The following is a 20,895-nucleotide window of genomic DNA, read 5'->3' as shown; positions in this document are numbered from 1 at the left end:
CACCATCTGGTTTTATACACCATCCTCTTAAGCTCCTTATCTGTGAAACAGCACTCAATCAGTCTTTCATTCAACTTTGACTCACATTTACATTTTCAGGGATGTTGTTGTTTATGGGTTCTCATATAATAATTTATTTAAAAAAACAAAAAAAACAAAAAACGTTAACAAGCTACTGAGCTGGTCAGCCTAGCTTTAAAGAACATACTTTGGCTTTGAATGTGAAGGCGGGGGTGGGGGGGGAATACACAATCCAAGAAAGTGGACACAGTTGACAAAACGTGATTTAATGTACACAAGGATCTTGAAGACAAAGGACAGGGGAAAAGTCACATGACGTAGTTAAATATTAATGCTTTGTTGAGATGGTCCATCATTGATCTCATTACTGGGAACATTTAAGCACTAGTGCACTTTATACAGCCAAAGGCAGATAGCATTCTTTACAAAGTGGATAGAAAAAGTCTACACACCTCTTTTCGAACACAAGGTTTTTGACCTAGAAATAAACCCCAAGATAAATCATTAAAAATATTTTTCCAACATAAATGTGACCTATAACCTGTCCAACTCAACTGAAAACCAAAATCTTCACGAGAGGGGAGGTAAAAATAAACAACTGAGATAGCGTGGTTGCACAAGTGCGCACACCCTCTTATAACTGGGGATGTGGCTGTGTTCAGAATTAACCAATCACATTCAAACTAGTGTTAAATGGGAGTCAGTACACACCTGCATGATTAAAAGAGCCTCTGATTAACCCAAAATAAAGTTGAGGTGCTTACTAGCACAAGCCTGAAGGTTTTGTGCGGGTATTTGGAACTGTTCATAATTCGGTCTTCTGTACCTTGACCAAGGCCACAGTTCCAGCTGAAGAAAAACAGCACCAAACCATGAAGCTGCCACCGTCAGGCTTTTTGGGGTTCTTTTGGAAAACATACTTTTTAGAGTCAATGCCATAAAGTTCGACCTTGGCTTCATCAGACCGTAACACATTTTCCCACGTTTGGGACATTGACATTATACATTATGTGTTTACCAAATTGGGGTCCTGGAGCCCCGGGGATCCATGAGACGTATTATGTGGTTCTACAATAAAAAAATATACATAACTACACATGGGGGACCAGTGTGCCAATAAAACATCCATCCATCCATCCATTTTCTGAGCCGCTTCTCCTCACTAGGGTCGCGGGCGTGCTGGAGCCTATCCCAGCTGTCATCGGGCAGGAGGCGGGGTACACCCTGAACTGGTTGCCAGCCAATCGCAGGGCACATACAAACAGACAACCATTCGCACTCACAGTCACACCTACGGGCAATTTAAAGTCTCCAATTTATGCATGTTTTTGGGATGTGGGAGGAAACCGGAGTGCCCGGAGAAAACCCACGCAGGCACGGGGAGAACATGCAAACTCCGCCAATAAAACAACCTTACTAAATCAATTACTCAAAATCACTTACAAAAATGATAGTGACGCACACCTTGAATAACGGCATATTTTCCTGAATAAAAAGTGTAAAATTATGAGAATAAAGTTATATTTTTTAGGCCTTTCTTCCCTTCTTAAACTTTGTCTTTAATATTATGACTAATCTATCTCATTAGATTGTGCAGGTGTAGCTAATGTAATGAAATGAAAAAACAACAACTTTATTCTCATACGATGACAACTGACTGTCAATAACTTTCTTTCTTTTCTTTTAGCAATAATGAAAGCACTCTGACTCAAAACATTTGAATTTTTCACCACAAACCAGCTGACGGGCAGCAAACTGGACACTAGTAAATTAAACGCACCATTTAATGTTATGTCTGTTGTTACATTTTGCCACCTTTTTATTTGTTAATTGCTTATAGCAACATTGTGTACACTCAATTACAACCAGTTATACATTATTGTACACGCAACACTAATTGATGCAATTAGACTGCAGGGAGTCATATACATACACTAATTAAATAGCTAATTACTTAAGCTAACAACATGTACAGGAGTACTTTGGTCAAAAAACAACATCGAGTACAACTTAAGGCAAAAAACAACAACAACAAGTTGAGACCTGTCTGTAGGTCCCCAGGGACAATTAAAATATTTTTCTATTTACAAAATTTGCTCATAGAAAAATAGGTTTGTACAGAGTGCTCACACATGTTCACAGGCAGCCTCAATCGGACCCCGAGCGCACCGATTGACTCCTCATACGTGTGCGAATAGCTACTAAGCTACGGCAAGAACTGGTGGGGAAATGCAGCAGAAATTGCATGTAAATGCTGAAAGAGAAAAAACAAAAATCAGAAATGTGCACAGGTTAATACATCACAGCATACCATAGCAATCACCACATAAAATGCAAATACGGCCCCTAGTGGATATGAGCAGCATACTTGATCAATTACTTTTTGTTTTTTCAAACTAATTCATTCGTTCATTTCCTGTACCGCTTATCCTCAGTAGAGTCGCGGGCGTGCTGGAGCCTATCCCAGCCAAGTCTGGGCATGAGGCAGGGTACACCCTGAACTCGTCCCCAGCCAATCTCAAACAATTTTGCTCGAAGGAAATTGCAGATCTAAAATAGTCTCGTTCAGTGTCAAACAGTACATGAAATGTAGTAACCTTTAATTGTTTACCCACCAAAATATTTGTCAAATTAAGAATTTGCTTTGGAATTTCCACTTGAACAAGAACAATAGAAAACATTTTTCAACTCGGCTTGTCTTTCAGCATTCACACAACAATCAAAGTCAGTTACAAATAAATTCAGTTGGATTTTTTTTTCATTTTAACATATTATTTCATCACTTTTTGCTCCTGTTTGCATGTGTAGCAGTTGCTGATCCACAGAAGTCCTGTCTTCAAACGGACACTCAGCGCAAATAAAAGAGAAGACATTTCTGCCCTCTGTGGACGAAGAATCCTAATGTTAAACACAAGGCTAACAACAAAGCAACGTGCTTCTTGCAAGTGCCAAAAAAACCACCACCAAGCACATTTGTTCTTTTCTTTCAGCTATTTACTGAGGCAAACTAGCCTTGCTTCTATCACATTCAACGCTAACATAGCCTCTCATGTCCGTTCTTGTCGCAACATGTTTTGCATCAATCATCAATCATTAGCTGATAAACATAATCTTCGGTTTTGTTGTAATTTATGAATTCAAATAAATATCCATCCATTCATTTTCTTTGCCGCTTATTCTCACAGTGGCCATGGGTAAGCTGGAAAATAGCAAATAAAAAAATTAATACAGAAAAATACTACCTCTTTAAAACACAAATAAAAACACCACTAATATATTTCTTTAAATGCTCAGGTAATGTCACTAATACAGAAAAAAAAAAAATACCTAACAAACAATCCAAAAAAAATACTGAAAAATACAGCTCCTCCCCACAAAAAAACTAAAAATATATGCTGTAATATCAAACCATGTCATGCATCCATTTTCCTCAGTAGTGTTTTGGGGGAGCTGGCTTTGAAGGCGTGGTACACCCTGGACTGGTTGCCAACCAATCACAGGGCACATATCGACAAATGGACAATTTAGAATCTTCAATCAACCTAATATGCATGTTTTTGGAATGTGGGAGGAAGCTGGAGTGCACGTAGAAATCCCACACAAGTGCGGTGAGAACATGCAAACTCCACAGAGGAAGGCAAGAGCCGAGACTCGAACCTCTAATCTCAGAACTGTGAGGCAGACGTAACCACAGGGCCACTTTGCTGCTTCAAATTGAACAAATACAAACCCATATAACCCGCTGGTCTAGCATAGACGAATCATCAACGACTGCATTAGACTGTCGTAGTGCAAGCTCTGGGGCAAAGCCAAGCAAAATGTTCAGCAGATGTGGGGGCCAAAAAAGTGCTTCTGTGTACATTGGTCGAAACGAATCTCTTTGTCAAGCTTGTATCCTCGTGTGTTGAATAAATTGAGGCGAGAAGACAAAAGTGGGGCTTCATCTGACAAAAAAAAAAAAAAAAAGGGGGGCAGCTACGAAGCTGCAAATATGAGCGAGAATTAATGAAGTCTGTCACATCGGCGGCAAAGTTGTGATTAATGTGCGTGGCCGCGTCAGCGCTGTTTGCTCCCGCAGGCTCTCGCCACCACGACGCCATTACCCCTGATTGTGCCGCCGCCGTCGCAGTCGTCATCCCCGGATCTGGAAACAAGTGGATCAGCTCTTACATAATCATGAGCACATTTACATTCTGGCGCCTTCCGGAGGCGCCGCTGCTAATAATAGCATCTCGAGCTCATGTTGCTACAGGACTTTGTTCTTTTTAGTCGGCTTCATCACACAAACTGACGAGTAAATTCAACCGTATCCGCGCTTTTCCTGGAAATTCTGCGACCAAGGTTGCTCTATAATCAGGAACACTTCGAATGAAATCCAAAAGTGATTCAATGAGTCTCAAAGTGTGGTACGTTTAGCACTAGAGCTACAGGAGCTCCCTCTAGTGGTACAAGAAAAAAGAAAATCATTGCCCAAGTGCAGTTCAGTTCTATTTAACGCTTATGTACAATATATTTGCATTTAATCTTTAAGAACTGTTTGTTTCCAAACATGTTTTTAGGTATTTTTTATTTAACTTTGATGTGCAATACATTTTTATTGAATCATTATTTAAGTATTTTTAAAATTTTATTTCCCTTTATATAAGGCTCTGTCTCTCCATGCTCTGCCCACACGCAAAGAGCAAAAGTCAAATTCCTCATTACAAATATTTTCTGATTTAGTGTCGCCCTATGTAGTTTAAATTTGGTCACAAACACACAGAATCTCTTGGATTCCCAAATGGTCCTCAAATGGCTGTTCCACCCCAAAATAGCAAACTTTATTTGTCTTTTTGTCTTTGCTCATGGTCTCCTCATGAGAGACTAACAAATTTCATGTTGCCAAGGGAAATGGCCATGGTGAGCTGAATTTAAAAAAATCCATTATGAGAAAGTCCATTTTGATCTCATTAAATTGTGTAGGTGTATGTATAATGAGGATTTGAATAACAATTTCAGATCTAACCTTAGCCTCAACTCTTCCACTGTCCTCCAGCGAGCCATCCATCTGCTGGCCCAGCGTCAAGGAGTGGTGTCCCCACGATGCATGACGCCCCGCACCCACACGCCTTGCCCGCCTCCTCCCCCGTGGTCCTTGTCCGACTCCGGCTGGCTCTGGGCCCGCTCGGGCTTGGGGTTGGGCGTGCAGGGTGGGTCGGGCTGCTGGACCGACATGGTCCTGCGCAGGTGGGTGCGTTTGCACAGGAAGTCCGGCTTGGCGGTGAGCCCGAAGGAGCCTTTCCTGAGGACCATGCGGACCGAAGGCGACTTCTTGGGTCGGGCTCGGTGGCCGAACTGGAGGGTGGAGAGGTGCGCTGCGTAGCCATCACTCAAGAACTACACCGAGCCCACAGAGATGGAATTAAAAAAAATATTGTATGTGAAGGTGAAGAGCAGAAAGACAAGTCAGCAGCATGTAAAGACTATACATGTATTGACACTATATTTGGCAGAATATTGGGACGATGCATACTATTTGTGCAGTTCTGAATGTGAACAAAAGTAGCAAGAATAGTCAGCAGCATTTCATGTAGCAAACAAAACAACAATACATACATAAATACTTTACATAACAGAATACTACACTATGTATGAGGGGTTGAAAAGATTAATCAACTAGTCCACTTCCTACTCCGCATTGACATTTAAAGCTTGAAGTCGAGTTATCGCTAATTAGATTTTATTTTATTTTTTTAAGTGGTTACTATGTCCCATCTTACAACAGGCTATCCTATGGAACACAAGATGAGACTGACTGACTCATTGAAGTGAAAAACATGTGCAGACCCCTCTCCTAGTTACAACAATTACATTCAGTGTAATAATGAGTTGTATTTTTAATCATTTGGTTTATTTTTTTCTTATGCTGGTCCATTGAAATGTCTTTACGTAAAACCGGTCCATGGCACAATAAACGGTCGCTGTACAGTGCTGAACATATATCAGCGACATCATCGATTTATCAACTTTGACTCAACCTTCATCACATTTATAGTTTCCTACAAAAAAAATCTTCAGTCTTTAAACCACTACTATGCATGTTATATATTTTAAAATGAATGTGAACAAAAGTAGCAAGAATAGTAGTGTTGAATGTCACAAACAAAATAACTACTAAATGCATCAATAATATGAAGTATACAGTTCTATATAACAGGAAACTATACTATGCCCGCTATATACTGTATCTGGAGGTGAATGTGAAGAAAAGCAGTGAGAATAATCAGCGGTATTGTATTATGTAGCAAAAAACTATACATGTACAAATACTACAGAGTATATATTATACTTTGCATGTGCACAAAAGCAGCAATGTTCAGCAAGGTTGTATGTAGCAAAATGTATCAATGCCATACTTGCAGGTGCAGCTGTGCCTACTTACAAACAACAGAATAAAATACTGTACATGCTATGTATGCAGATGTGAACGTGAACAGAAGTAGCAAGAAAAACCAGCAGCGTTAAAGTTGCAAAAAACTATATGCATCTATACTTCATACAGTATGACAGAACACAATAAAATGTATCTGGAGGTGAATGTGAACAAAAGCAGCAAGACTAGTCAGCAACATTGTATTTCATGACCGATCAACCATACCATACAATTATAAAGTTGTGAGATGTGATAAAAGACCTACCTGGCACTGGTTCTGGTACTTCTTTGAAGGTCTTCCCACTATGTGGATCTGTGCCGGTCCGAGGCCGAGCATGTTGTAAACCGAGATGTCTTTCATGGATCCATAAGCAGAGTTGATCTTGATGTGACACTACCCACGGAAGAAAACAACCAATGAGACATGCGGCGCATTGCCGTGCAGCGAGTGATGCACGACGTCGTCTTGGGTTTTAGTGTCTCGTGTACCTCGTGTATGAGGTTCCTGAGGAAGATGGTCTTCTGTCGCAGTGGGTCGTGGACTAGACCCTCTGAGAAGAAGATCATGCCGTGAGGAAAATTATGCTGCGACAGCCAAGACACCACGCGCTGCTTCTGCATGTCAGGACGACCCGTGATGTAGATGATCAGGTAGCCGAGGTCTTGCCAGTGCCTGTACACACCCAAGTCTCAGTAAGATGGTGCGAGTGTCCCTAAAGAAGTGTCCAGTAAGCGGAAGAGGAGCCGGACCTTACGACGTCCACGGCTCCGGGGCGGACCTTGGGATCACTGCCCATGATAGACACGCTGGCGGCGAAAGAACCGTCGATGCTGAAGACCAGGCACTCCATGCCGCGGGGCAAGACCGTCAGGTAGGCCTCGGCAGACGTTTGATCGCCCCTTCAAGGACGAAAACAAAGAATGGCTGCATAATTTTCCAATACTACCATATATACACGACATCGATATATACTGGACAATGGTCATTTAAACTGATATTAAAGGGGCGTGATATTCCTGAATAGTAAAAATAAATATATAAATAAATACTGAAAAATACCCCCCAAAAAGGAAAATGGTGACTCCACCACCATATGAAAAAAATAACAAAAAGGACATGTAATGTCAATAATATGGGGGGAAAAAAGTACCAGGCAAAAATTGCAAAAAGAATATAACCATGAATACAGAAAAGTAGTACCTGTTTTTTTTTTTAAAGTACTACATCTTACTAACAAAAGGAAAAATAGAAAAAACAAATATATATATATATATATATATATATAGATAGATATATATAGATATAGACCCCACCACCCTTGAAAAATAAAAACAGAAAGTAAACAAATATAATACCATACCATACCAATACATACAAAAAGTACAAATGTTCAGGTAATGAGCTCATTTACAAGGGAAATGGAGCCAAGACAAAGAAAATGGTCTACCTGTCTACCCTAATAAATGCGTTTTAAACAAAACTTTGTAATAACCTAACCTTTAGTTTATGTGGGGGTAAAAGGCCAAATTGCATCATCAAAATACAAAAAATGTCAATTAAAAAAATAATGCCATATTTGTGTGGAGCTGGCCTCATTAAATCAAGGAAGGACAGGCTTACTTGACCACCATCTTAACAGGATAGACTCCGAGGCCGAGCTTCTTGTCGCTGGGTATGGTGTACGTCACCCGGCCATTGCTGTTGGTCACCTCCGTGTCAAAGTGCACCCAGCGTCCCGACTGGGGCTGCGTCATCAGCAGGATGTCCACCTATCAGACGACAACGCGCACTAGTCAGCGACGAGCAACGGCAGGCTGAGCCCCGCCGAGAGGCTGCGTCGTTACCTTTTCTCCCGTTAGTGTCACCATGTCCAAGGGCCCGTACATGAAGCGGCCGACCAGCGTCTGTGGTCCGTCCTCTGTGGCGATGACGTCGTTCACCCGGTGGTTGGCGGTGACGTTCTAACGAAAAGATAATGACATGTTGCCTCAGGGTGCATAAACAACACAATATGGGGTTGAGTTAAGACTTTTCTTGTTTTATGGCAACTATCCATCCATCCATCCATCCACTTTCTGAGCCGCTTGTCCTCACAAAACTCAAATTACTCTCAATTTTAGATTGCCCGTCTACTTGAAGTGGTTCAAATTTAGTAGAAATTCAACAAAACCTCTAGGAGCAATCTGCCTTTGAAGGACCGCTGGAAATAGACAAAATAACCCTAAAATTGCCACTTGAAACCAAAATAGCAGACTTCCTGTGTCTTTGCAGGCATGACTTCTTGAGACCTTTTTGTGCATATACTTATTGTCAACATGCTTATCAAATTTCATCCTGCTAAGGGAAACTAGAATTTTCAACAAAAAAGATCATGTTTTATAGCAGATCACCAAACTTCACCACCATGATCTGTCCACACACGATGCCAAAAACTCAAAATTCATTCACAATTTAGCACTGCCCATTTGTCTAGTATAAGCTGTTCAAATTCTGTCGCAATCAGAAAAAACTCTCGGGCAAATTTATTTTTAAAGGACCCAACATGTAAAGACTGAAAATTATGTTAAAATGGCCGATTCAAGCCAAAATGGCAGACTTCCAGTGTCTTTTTTAACATGCCTTAATCAGACTTTTTTGTATGTGCATGATGGGCATGCCAATTTAAGTGAATTTGGCTTTAGGGACTATATTTCCCCCCAACCCAAATGTTTTTTTTAATGAGTTGAGTTATTATTTGTTAGGTGTTTCATGGCGAGTTACTTCGCGATCATGCTACGCAGACACACAATGACAAACACTCAAATCCCTCGCAATTTTTTCGTGTTGCCTGTCTGTCTAGAACACATGACTACAATTTAACAAAATCTTCAGGACTCGTTCATTTTTAAAGGACCCAGCATGGAAACAGCAAACCTGATCTTAAATTGGCTGCATCAAACCAAAATGGCAGACTTCCTGTCTTTTTGGACATGACTTCATGTGACTTTTTGGGGGGAGTCTACTCATGCCTACCAAGTTTCATGTTCAAAATGCTTCGTGGGCAAAATTTTCAAGAAAATTCAAGATCTGAGTAACTGTATTACGTTGCCAAATTTGGAAAACATCTGACTAAGTCTCTCGGACAAGTTCTTCTTTTAAGGACCCCTGAAAATGACCAACACGACGCTAAAATGGGCGCTGCAAAACAAAATGGCCAACTTCTCCATTTTCAGGCATTGCTTCTTGAGACTTTTTTTATGGGTCTAAGTCATGATGTATAAATTTCATGTGTCAGTGAAACTTACTAAGGGAAACTGGCTTCGGAGGCTGAATTTTCAAAAGAATTCCAGTTTTGGGGGAGTCACAACAGCAAAAGAATGCTTGAAGCCAAATGACAGATATGTCTTTTCGAGCAGGGCTTCTTGAGACTTTTTAGGTGGGATTACTGATAGCCATTCTTCCAAATTTCATGGCCCTAAAGCCAAACGGGCTCTACAATTGTGAGTTACTGTGTCACATTTCACCACTGCCGCTAAGTCCAACATTCCCAACTGTTCTCCTCCATTAGGTCCACTCGAGTCCAACGCTGTCGGCCATCGTGTATGACACGGCAGCTGGTGGTCCACCGCTCAGCAGCCTCTCACCAGCATTGTGTGTGAGGGAGGGATAAGTGGGTGAGTCCGACCCCTGACTGCGAAACAAGCTGGGACGAGGACCCTTTTAACAAGCGTCTCGAAATAGTGTCGCTGAGCTGGCAGCGACCAAATTGATGGTCAGATACGTGTCACTATAAACCCTCACACTCGGGCGGGGAACAAGTGTCCAGAAACATGGGGTAAAGGTATTTCGACTAACATGGAAAGCTGTTGTCACACTTCCACTAAGCATTAAGCCACCTCCTGATCACATTGGGAAACACCAAAAGCTGTCTTTCAAGTTTATTCCTTGTAAGTTCGGGTAGAGAGAAGACATGCATGAAATAAGGTCATGTTACTAACATGGCCGCTGCTGTCACACATACTAAACATCAAGCAAGCTGTGTCCTAATAATCACATACAATTGCTGACTGGGAAACACCATTTTTTTCCCTTGCATTTTTGTCCTCTGATCACATGCAGCAGCTTGTTCTCGTCAATGTCCATCGGAAAATCGTAAAGTCACCTGTGACTGTTTATGTGCATCGATAGGTGCTGCTGTTTTGGTTAGCAACAGAGGCGAACGGGGCTCAGCACTCATGTTGGCGTTTGAACGATAGTCTATAAAGTTTTTACTATACAGTGTCTCTTTTCATAATTTCCCATGGGAAATGTAAAGGGTCACTGATGGTGCAGTGGTACACTCGCCTGACTTTGGTGCAGGCAACGAGGGTTCAGTTCCCACTCAGTGACGTTGTGAATGTGAGTGCGAATGGTTGTCCGTGTCTATATGTGCCCTGCGACTGACTGGCGACCAGTTCAGGGTGTAGTCCGCCTTTTGCCCGAAGTCAGCTGGGATAGGCCCCAGCGTCCCGCGACCCTAACCAGGATAAGCGGTGTTGAAAATGGATGGATGGATGAAATGGAAAGGAGTGACACACACTGCAGTCAAGTTACCATGGCTTTCCGCTCACACAATTCTATTTATAGAAGAGTGAGGAGGACAAAGTGCGGCTAAGTAAATTCCTGCCTTTTGAAATGGGCAGATAGAATCGAGGTTCGTGGGATGAAGGGCAACGCGATCTTGAATGTTCTACTCCTGGACCGTCGGAGGGGGCAAACAATCGCAAGTGTTGCCCAATTTCGGTGCGTCCAGGCCAAAGTGCAGAATTATTTCAAGACCTTCAGAGTATTCACTGTGACAGCAGCGGTCAATACTACATGCATTTTTAGTCTGAATGGAGTCTGTTCAGCATGTAAACAAAGGGAGAAAAAAATGGAGGACATGTTTATGGAACACAAACACAGTCACAGTGTTGCGTACCCTCAGCTTGACGTGCGTCCTCCGTCGCAGCCACTTTTCTCGCGGGCTGGAGGGCGAGAAGGGGGCCGAGTCCAGATTGTCTGCTTCGTGCGTCTTCACAAAGTCACACCGCATGAGCTGCGAACAAATAATCAGACGTGCCACAATGCAAACACTGACAAAACCTTCAGGCCAGTGTTTTAAAACAGGGGAAGCGGGATTAAAAATCCAACAGATGGTGTCTGTGTGGAAGAAAAAAATCCAAATCTATGTATATAAACTAACACCATTTTCCTCATTGTTATACCATTTGTTATCCTGTATCACACACATTGTCCCCTTGTTTCGCTATACTGTATTTTTCCCTTGACCCTATTTGCTCCCTTGTTTTACCCTGTTTGTTTCCTCATTTCCCCATTTGTTAGCCTTTTGTTCCTTCATTTTTCCTCGTTTCCTTGTGTTATCCAATTCGCTGACTTGTAATGCTGTTTGTTACCTTGTTTAACACGTCCCTTCATTTCCCCCTTGTTACGCCATTTGTTACCTTGTTACGCCGTTTCTCCAAGGATTATGCTGTTTTTTCCCTTGTCTTACACTGTTTGATCCCTTGTGTTACTCAATGTGTTGTCTTGTGTGAGCCATGTATAATGTATTTAGAAAAAACTTTGAATTCTTTTTAGAGGGACTTTATCATCCGGCGAGAGATGTGCGCACCCCCCACACTTCTGCACACACGCACACGGAAAAAATCTAATCACTCAATACAAAAGTAATGTTGTTGGTTGGTTGAGTGTTTTTTATTTGGAGAAAACTTGACATGAAAACTGCTTCAAAGTTTTATTTAAAAGCAAAGTCATATTTACAAGTGAAAGCACCAATTTGAATATACTTGATGAATATTTCCCATTCTCTACTTGAAACACAGGCCGTAATGCTTTCCTTGAGGCGAGAGACATGGGGGCAAGTAATAAGACACGTTTCCCCTTGATTTCCACAAATTAGCTTGTCTTCCGGTGGCCGACTGGTTAGAGCGTCTGCCTCACAGTTCTGAGGACCGGTGTTCAATCCTCAGCCCCGCCTGTGTGGAGTTTGCATGTTCTCCCCGTGCCTGTGTGGGTTTCCTCCCACATCCCCAAAACATGCATGCTAGGTTAATTGACAACTCTAAATTGCCCGTAGGTGTGACTGTGAGTGCGAATGGTTGTTTGTATGTGCCCTGCGATTGGCTGGCAACCAGTTCAGGGTGTACCCCGCCTCCTGCCCAATGATAGCTGGGATAGGCTCCAGCATGCCCGCGACCCTAGTGAGGAGAAGCGGCTCAGAAAATGGATGGAAGGATGGATGGCTTGTCTTCCGCACGGTCCTCAAGTCGTACTGTATGTCGAGCCTTTTGATGCGAGCCACATTAGGATTCGGCTATTTTAGTGCACTAATAGTGGAGATAACATCTTTGTGTCGCAGTCGGATTCCTTATTCCGCTCACGATTTCCACTAAAACATACACACCATGGACTCTGTCACAGTCAATAATGACTTATTTGCCTTCTAATGGTCAGAGAATGTCCTAAATGTTTCAGTGAGAAACCTGCTGGCCTGAATTTGTTTCTTTGTGTTCCCCATTTATTTCTCTGTATTTCTCTTGACTGCTTGAAAGCCACGGACTTTTGACAAGACAAGTTGTTTATTCCCTTGTGTTACTCTATTGTTTCCTTTGTGTCACCTATTTGTTTGTCCCGCTGCGTTCCCCCCATATTACCTTGCGTTCCTGTATTTGCTGTCTTGTGTTACCCAATGTATTCCGTTTATGAACCTCAATTTTTGGCCCCATTTTCCTTTTTGTTCCATTTGGTTACCTGTTAGTGCCACAGTGTTTCTTCCCTTCTGTCCCTATGTGTTTCCCTGTTTGTAATTTTCTCGTGTTACGTAGTTTGTTCCCTGATTTTTCTGTTTCCTTGTGTTGCACTGTTAGTTCCACATTTTACCACATTATTCCCCTTGTGTTGTATAGTGTTACCCTGTTTTTTTCTTGTGTTCCCCTGTTGGTTATCTAATTTTCTCGTTTGTTCACTGTGCAATGAATATGGCTGACTTAAAAAAAAGACAGCACTCCAAAACAAAGGATAAATGGCTGCCCAAACCAGCCTTTAGTAATACCGTCACGCCTCATCCTCCCTTCTCAAGACAAAGAGAAGTAACTCAACAATCCGGACCCCGTACTGCACGGTGTCAAACTCAAGGCCCGGGGGCCATATGCGGCCCACCACATCATTTTATGTGGCCCGCAAAAGCAAATCATGCTCGTCAACTTCCGTGATTTTTGCTAAAATCTGTACACAAATTCCAAATTGTCATAATAATAAACAATAATGTTGAGATATTGCATTTTTCTGTTACCAAACCCTTCTTCTTCAGTAACTTAAGAAATACTTGAACAGACTAATATCTGTGTCTTCTGATTTCAAAACTAGTTATCCCTCAATTTGTTGTGTAATGGTAATAATATGTTTTGGTGATGATTAAACATTCATATGATTTCACTGTTCTAATGGCCCTCTGAGGGAAATCATAACTACAATGCAGCCCGAGACAAAAAAGAGTTTGACACCCCTGCGCTACTGGGTACAATGACCAAAAGACAGCAATGGCTGGAGAAGTCTGATCTGCAAAGCCACAAACTGGGGGATCAAAGAGAATTTGTCCCTTTTGAAGGTTCTGTTATCAGCAACAACAAGAGACTCCTGTGGTGAGCCCCGGATAAAGGGTCTCCTCAGAGTTACTGAACAGTGAAGAAACAGCATCCCCAAGAGGAGAATCTTGGAACTGACAAACTGTTGATGCAAAGTTTAAGCTCGTGTTTTGGTGTGTTTTCTTATTTTACAGATGACAAAATGTGATTTTATTACTGATTGTCTGTTAATCTGTTCTACTTGTTCCCTGGCATTCCCTATCTCGGTTATGAACAAATATACAGTAGAATACTATTACGGTGGCGATGAAGATGTGAGTTTAAAATTACACAATAAGTCATTTTTAGATAAAAATTTTTAGATTCGACAATTCACGGCAAAGTTATTTTCCGTACCTCAAGACTGGGGAAAACATTATGAGCCAAGCGCGAGATACTAGAGAAAGTTTTAAAGGTTAGTCGCTCCAAATTCTTTTTCAAGAAAATTAGCACTCAGAAACTTGCTCATCAGAAACTTGGTTGGGCCCCCTCCCCTTCTTGTTTGCCTCCGAGGAGGTTAAAAGGAGAAGCTCTCGTCCCGCTTCTGGTGAAGCTCGGGTTCCTGCTCTGGTTCCTGACCTCTTGGGATGCTAGGTTTTGACCTAGCCAGCTCCTCCTGGCATTGTCTTTTCTTTCTATATTCATCTTTTATTTTTCCTCGCCACATTTTGGGTCCGTGCCGTGGCGTTACGTGCTGTCATCACCAAGGGATTCCTGGCCGTAATGACCAAAGTGGAACCCTGGTTTTGGCCATATGGCCAAACCACTGGCTACCCATGTGGCGAGATTTTGCCGCAAAGGAGCCACTTGCTCCCAAACAGAGTGACAGCGTTGTGATCCGCCTACCCAGCCAGACCTCGGTGCAATTGGTCGCAGAAATTCGATTTTTGGCAAAGCTGAACTTTTTTCTTCCTTCAAGTCGGCGCTCAGGCCAAACTTCCTGCTCATTGAATGCAGCATCCTTGGCCACTGCTTCAAACTGTGAGTCAAACTTAGCTATTTACCAAATGAAGTAGAAAGTGGTGCATCACATATTGGGATTAATATCAAAATCGGGAAAGTCTCCCAAATCTCACCCTTGGCCCAGTACTTTGTAACGGTTCACGTTTGGCAGATACAGTCACCCTGTGTCATCTCTGCCATGTCAAATTTGCCTTCCCTTTAAGTAGAATATACATTTTCCTCCTTTTCCCCTATGATTGCATTTTACTCTGCACTTGTCGAATTAGAAATTAAACCTGACAAAATACTTGGACTCTGCTCTTGGTGTTTCTTGAATCAAAAATTTGCACCTCTAAAGTCGGAGAACCACCCAAATTACATTAGTGTAGCAACCCTTCAGAAATAACAGATTTATCGAGGTTTTGCCGATGTTCTGACCCGTTTACAACAAACACTGCAACGCGGTGCAGTGTTTGTGTTGGTATACTGGGTCATATCAACACTTAGCTTCACTTTATCTGACTAGTAGTGGCGGGAGGTAAAGTTGGTGGTCCCTTTCGTGATCTTACGACAAATTACGTCCATTTATTGAATCACTCATTCACGGTACACCTGCGTTACATTTTTTTGTTCACTTTTTTTTTTTTTTTCAATGTGTCCCGCATCGTCTTTTGTTTGTTCTCGTGTTTCCTTGTTTAGCCCCCTTTTTGTTCCCATCGTGTTCTGTTATTTGTTCCATTGTTTTCCCATTTATTCCCTTGTTTGTTGCATTGTGTTAGCTTGTCGTCCCTTGTTTAACTTTGTAGTGCCCTTGTGTGTTTGCTCCTCGTGTTCTCGTCTGTTTATTTGATTGTTCCCTTGTTCTGCTAACTCCTTTTTATTTTCAGTCAAAGTGGAACTTCTCTCATATATCATGTAAATGTCCCTCAGTGTTAAAGCCTGTAAACATGGCAAGCTTTTTGCACATTACGTTACTTGCCCTAAGGTAAGCAAATAAAAGCACATAATTGATTCCGTGCACGTTGGTGGTGATGGATTGATAGGCGGCGTTAAACTTGTAAGCTTTTGGTGGCTTTTATGCTGTTAATGTTGTTGATTAGCCTTCACACTTGATGGATGTAAAAGTCCTCAAAGATGATTTAACACATTTCAGGAGGGTTTAATACATTTATGAGGATGGCTGACACACATCAACAACAGAGTTCACTCCATTTTATGGCATTTAATTTTAAAGTGGCACAAAACAGGCCCAAAAAACGTCACGTAAGTTCAACACACCACAGATAAATGTTAACAAGCCTGCCAAATTTGAATGAATAAAATAAAATAAAATTATAGTATATAAATACAGCCGAACACGGCAACAGTGGGACGATAGGAGGAAGCTCAGGTAGCTAAACAGTTGGCACTGCCCCATTCACTAGTATCAAGTTACCCGTGAAGCCATGTTGTCTCCAGTGAAAGTTTACAAAACTATCCGTCGTAAAATGCCCACTGCAGAGTCAGTCGCATTGATGTTCAGCTCCCCATCCGCGTGTTTCTTTAAAAAGTCAATCTATCACTTTTTTATTTGCTCATTTTTTGGGAGCTTAAAAAAACATCACCGAGCTGTTCTGTAAACAGAGGCATCCAGCGAACAGGCATTGTCGGGGTGCAGCCATCGTTAGCTTGCTAACTACACGCTGGAGTGGTAAATGGGGCTTGTTGTGGTAGCTAAGCTCAGCTGACTCACAACTGAGCAGCCAAACGAAACAACGTCACTTTGTCCTTATATAGTGGTGGAGGAAACTAGCGCTAGAAAGTATATGCCCCAACCCCGTGACTTGACGGGACTGTTTTAGCCACACCCACAAAATCAGGAAAATTCAAACAGTGAAAAAGATGCTTCAGCTATATCGCAAAAATTCAGGACTATATTGTTATAATTCTTTGCAAATGTTTTCGGCACTTACCTTCAAACATATGTAATGTCTTTAGAAACAAAACACTGATTTCGGCTTAGTGCCACTTTAAACCCTAATATATAAAAAAATAATAATAATTTAATTTGAAAGGTTTAAAACGTTAACTTGAAACCCTCACTCAGATTTGCAACCCCACTTTGAAAAACATTTGAAACCCTAACTGATTCACTGCCATTGACGGCTTTATAAGTCAAATATCCATGTTAACTGGGAGGGCTGGCAGTGAATGAACTTCATTCTCCTTCATTGCAATATCCATCCATCCATCCATTTTCTTAACCGCTTATCCTCACAAGGGCCGCGGGCGTACTGGAGCCTATCCCTGCAGGTGGGAGGCGGGGTACACCCTGAACCGGTCGCCGGCCAATCCCAGGGTACATAGAAACAACCAACCAATCACACCTACGGGCAATTTAGAGTCTTCAAATGCATGTTTTTGGGATGTGGGAGGAAAAAGGAGTGCCCGGAGAAAACCCTGACAGGCGCGGGGAGAACATGCAAACTCCACACAGGCGGAGTTGAACACCGGTCCCGAGAACTGTGAGGCAGTCGTTCACCGTCCCAACCTCATTGTAATATCAACATGCAAAATATACGGAAAAGGCTGCTTGAACTGGGATAAATTGTACTTCACATGTGCCATGCAATCACCCTCTCCCCATATGTATGCTAGCAACAGAAACACGGAGACGAAGAAGAACGTGGCTAAAAAGAGCAGCGCGTCTCTTATTTGGAAATACTTTGGACACAAGAGATGTGACGCGTTACAAACACAGGTGCTATGCGGGTCATGCTGAAAGCTTGTTGGAGCCACCAGAGGAAACACAATCTCCATAGCCACCTTCAACAAAACCAGAAAGAATTAAATGAAGAGTTCCACAAATCTAGCCCTACAATGTGGGTCAACACACAGTGTTTGTTCTCCAACACTTTTACTTGAATGTAACTGTTTATTAATAAAGCAGGTGTATCCATGCATCCATCCATCCATTTTCTATAGTGCTTATCCTCATTAGGGTCGTGGGTGTGCTGACGTCTATCCCAGCTGACTTCGGGCGAGAGGTGGGCGGGGTACACCCTGGACTGGACGCCAGCCAATCGCAGATAACAGCTTTAGCCAAGTGGAACCTTTATCCACCCCAATGTCTGCATAAGGTTCTTGTTGATTTACCCTGACCTTATCTGATAGCTTAATTTGAAACCCTAACCCTGTCTTGAAATCCCAACCCAAATTTGATACACTAACCTTATCTTGAAACCCTAATTTGACCACCCCTTACCTTGGCTTCATTCCCAGTCAAACTGAAACTTGAAACCCTGCTTTGGAACTTTAAACCCCAACTTGAAACCTTAACCCTGTCTTGAAACCCTAATTTGAAACCCTATCCCTTAATTGCCTCTCATTTGGAGAACTGTTTAATAACTGCTGAACTGAGCACAACATGTTCAGTAAGGACAGAATAAATCGATATCCATCATAAAAATGAAAATAATCAAATGCAGGGGAAAAGATGTAAGATGACAAATTATTTTTTTAGGGCTCTCACAAATAACATTAGGTAAAGGACAAGAAGTGTAACTGCCTCGCACTGTAGCCACAGCCGTAAACTAACGCAGTAGGTTAGGGCTAACCCTTAAAATCCACCTGTTATAACAATTACATCATTACTTGACCTTATTGATCGGTCTCCAAGAATACCAGATACAGATATGGCTGCATTAATAAGGTTACTTGACTTAATGCATCACAGGCCTTGACTTGACACGCGAATGACAAAATGATTTGGACTAGAAGGTTAAGACTTACGACTTGTATATGCTACGAAGTGGCGATCACTGGCCTACCTGTCGGAGGACAAAGGCAGCGACGTCGGTGGACTCCCAGTAGGAGGCGTGAAAAAGGTGCGGCAGTGCCACCGTGGGGAAGGTGGTCAAAACGTCGGGGCAGTAGAGGGAATAGTCCAGCCTCTTGGAGCCCCACCAGCCACTGGAAACTTCAAACACCAAAGATGACATGAATGACCGGCCAAGAGGACAAGCTCTCTGGTTGCCCCTAACGCCGCCACCCCACCCACTCACTGTTTGCGAGGGCGTCGCCCAGCTGATGGCCGACGGAGCCGATGGACATTTGGCTCTCCAAGCTCGTCACGCTGGCCCGTCGAGCTCTTTCCCCAGAGGAAGACTGAGGAGCCGCGGGGGTCTGATCGCCCTCTAGAAACACGTCCGGATGGCCCTGGATGCTCTCGCCTTCATACAAGATAAAAGGAATTGATCACTCAGGTATTGATGAATCAATCTTCAACACGGATGCTGTTATTTTGTTGTATAAGAGCATGCTTTTGTGCTTTATTGAAGAAAGTCAAGACATAACAGCATCGATTGGAAGGATTTATAAAAGTACACTTTTCTTGCTGCTGATGATGAGAATGTACTTCCTTTCTCCCCCAAACAATGTCAATTTTACACTCACAAACTAATCTCTGTTTCAAACACTAATTGAAAACATCAGCCTTCGTTTTTAAACCTCTTCTGAAACCTTCATCCTGGATTGAAACCCTGCCTTGAAAACCTAATTTAAAACAAGAATTTGAAAAAAACCCAAACCCAAAATGTAATCCCTAAACTTGCCTTGAAACCCTTGTGTGATTCCTTAATTTGGAGGGGGAAAAAAGGAACCCCAAGTTAAACCCTAAACCTTGCTTTAAACCCTAACTTGAAACCATACCCTATATGACCCCAATTTGAAACCCTACTTAAAGGGTTACCCTAACCCTGGCTTTAAACCCTAATTTAAAGCCATTTGAAACTTGAAAAAAAAAACAAAAAAAAAAACAGAACCTTAAAGTAAAACGGTAAACCTGGTTGGACACCCTAATTTCAAAGCCTAACCTTGGCTTGAAACCCTAAGGTTGACTTAAAAGCCTAACGTGATTCCCCAACGGCCTAATCCTTATTTGAAACTCTCAAAACAGGTTCGAAACCATAACTTGGAAGCCTAACCCTGGCTTGAAACCCTAACTCTAGCTTCTAACCCTCATTTGAACTCTAGCCTTATTTTCGAAGCCTTATCCGAAACCCTTTCTTCATCCTTTCAGTCTTCGTGTGCTCCTCCACTGACTTCCTAACCCATTGAGCCACGTGTGTGAAAGGTCAAGTCATCTAAGCACCGACGGACCAACCCTGACCTCTACAATTATTTAAGTTCAGTCGTTCACACTGAGCCATTTGCAGCCGACCTGTGGTCTGGGGGGACAGCAGGGAGACATTTGGAGAAGATTGAAAGGACGACGGGCAGGGAGAGAAAGACACGAACAGGACTCAAACAGAATCAAGATGAACGCAACACGTCTATGTCGCTCTTTTGACTAAACACACCTTGACAAACATACAGTACAATTGTTTATTTGGTTGTTTTTCTAGTTATTTCATGTACAAAGCACCACATACTGTAGGGTATTCTGACTCACACTGCAGCTTTTGTCACGCTTACCATAAACACGGAGCCACCTCGTGATCACAAACATACAATTGTTTGCTGGGAAGAGCTGTCTTTTGTAGTTCATCAATCATAAGAAAGAGGAGGCGCTGCGCAGTTCACGAGATGATCTGATTTACGTGACAGCTGCTGTCACACTTCCACGAAGCATTGAGCTACCTTGACATTATAAACACATAATCGTTTACAAAGTTCTAATGTCAGTCAGAATTGACTACTTACAAAGTCTAAATATAAATTTGACAATGCAATCATTTCAAACCCTAACCCTGGTTTGAAACCGTAACCCTCTGTGATCATGAGGCGGCTCGATGTTTAGTGTAAGCGTGACAGCAGTTAGTTGGACACCCTTATGTACTGCATTACATGCTCTCCTTGCTCTTGTGAGGAATAAATTCCAAAGACAGCGGCGGGAT

At 42.2% G+C, this 20,895-nt stretch overlaps 1 protein-coding gene across 4 annotated transcripts in view; it reads right to left on the bottom strand.

Annotated features, from left to right (window-relative positions):
• Positions 1 to 271: 271 nt before the first annotated feature.
• The window catches only part of pitpnm3 (PITPNM family member 3), an 89,502-nt gene continuing 68,878 nt past the window's right edge, over positions 272 to 20,895 (bottom strand). For all 4 annotated transcript variants that reach the window (XM_061782767.1, XM_061782768.1, XM_061782769.1 and 1 more), the window contains 10 exons: positions 19,063 to 19,230; positions 18,829 to 18,977; positions 11,374 to 11,490; positions 8,279 to 8,395; positions 8,055 to 8,203; positions 7,184 to 7,333; positions 6,923 to 7,106; positions 6,699 to 6,827; positions 5,027 to 5,397; positions 272 to 4,165 (listed from right to left, as the gene is read on the bottom strand). In XM_061782767.1, the coding sequence (XP_061638751.1) occupies positions 5,083 to 5,397; positions 6,699 to 6,827; positions 6,923 to 7,106; positions 7,184 to 7,333; positions 8,055 to 8,203; positions 8,279 to 8,395; positions 11,374 to 11,490; positions 18,829 to 18,977; positions 19,063 to 19,230 (1,478 nt within the window). In that variant the 3' untranslated portion in view covers positions 272 to 4,165; positions 5,027 to 5,082. The remainder of the gene's footprint in view (positions 4,166 to 5,026; positions 5,398 to 6,698; positions 6,828 to 6,922; positions 7,107 to 7,183; positions 7,334 to 8,054; positions 8,204 to 8,278; positions 8,396 to 11,373; positions 11,491 to 18,828; positions 18,978 to 19,062; positions 19,231 to 20,895) is intronic.

This window comes from Phyllopteryx taeniolatus, chromosome 8 (assembly GCF_024500385.1).
Source record: "Phyllopteryx taeniolatus isolate TA_2022b chromosome 8, UOR_Ptae_1.2, whole genome shotgun sequence".
In the NCBI taxonomy this organism is placed as follows: domain Eukaryota; kingdom Metazoa; phylum Chordata; class Actinopteri; order Syngnathiformes; family Syngnathidae; genus Phyllopteryx; species Phyllopteryx taeniolatus.
Note: the sequence above shows the minus strand (reverse complement) of the source record. Positions and strands in the feature narration are given on the sequence as shown.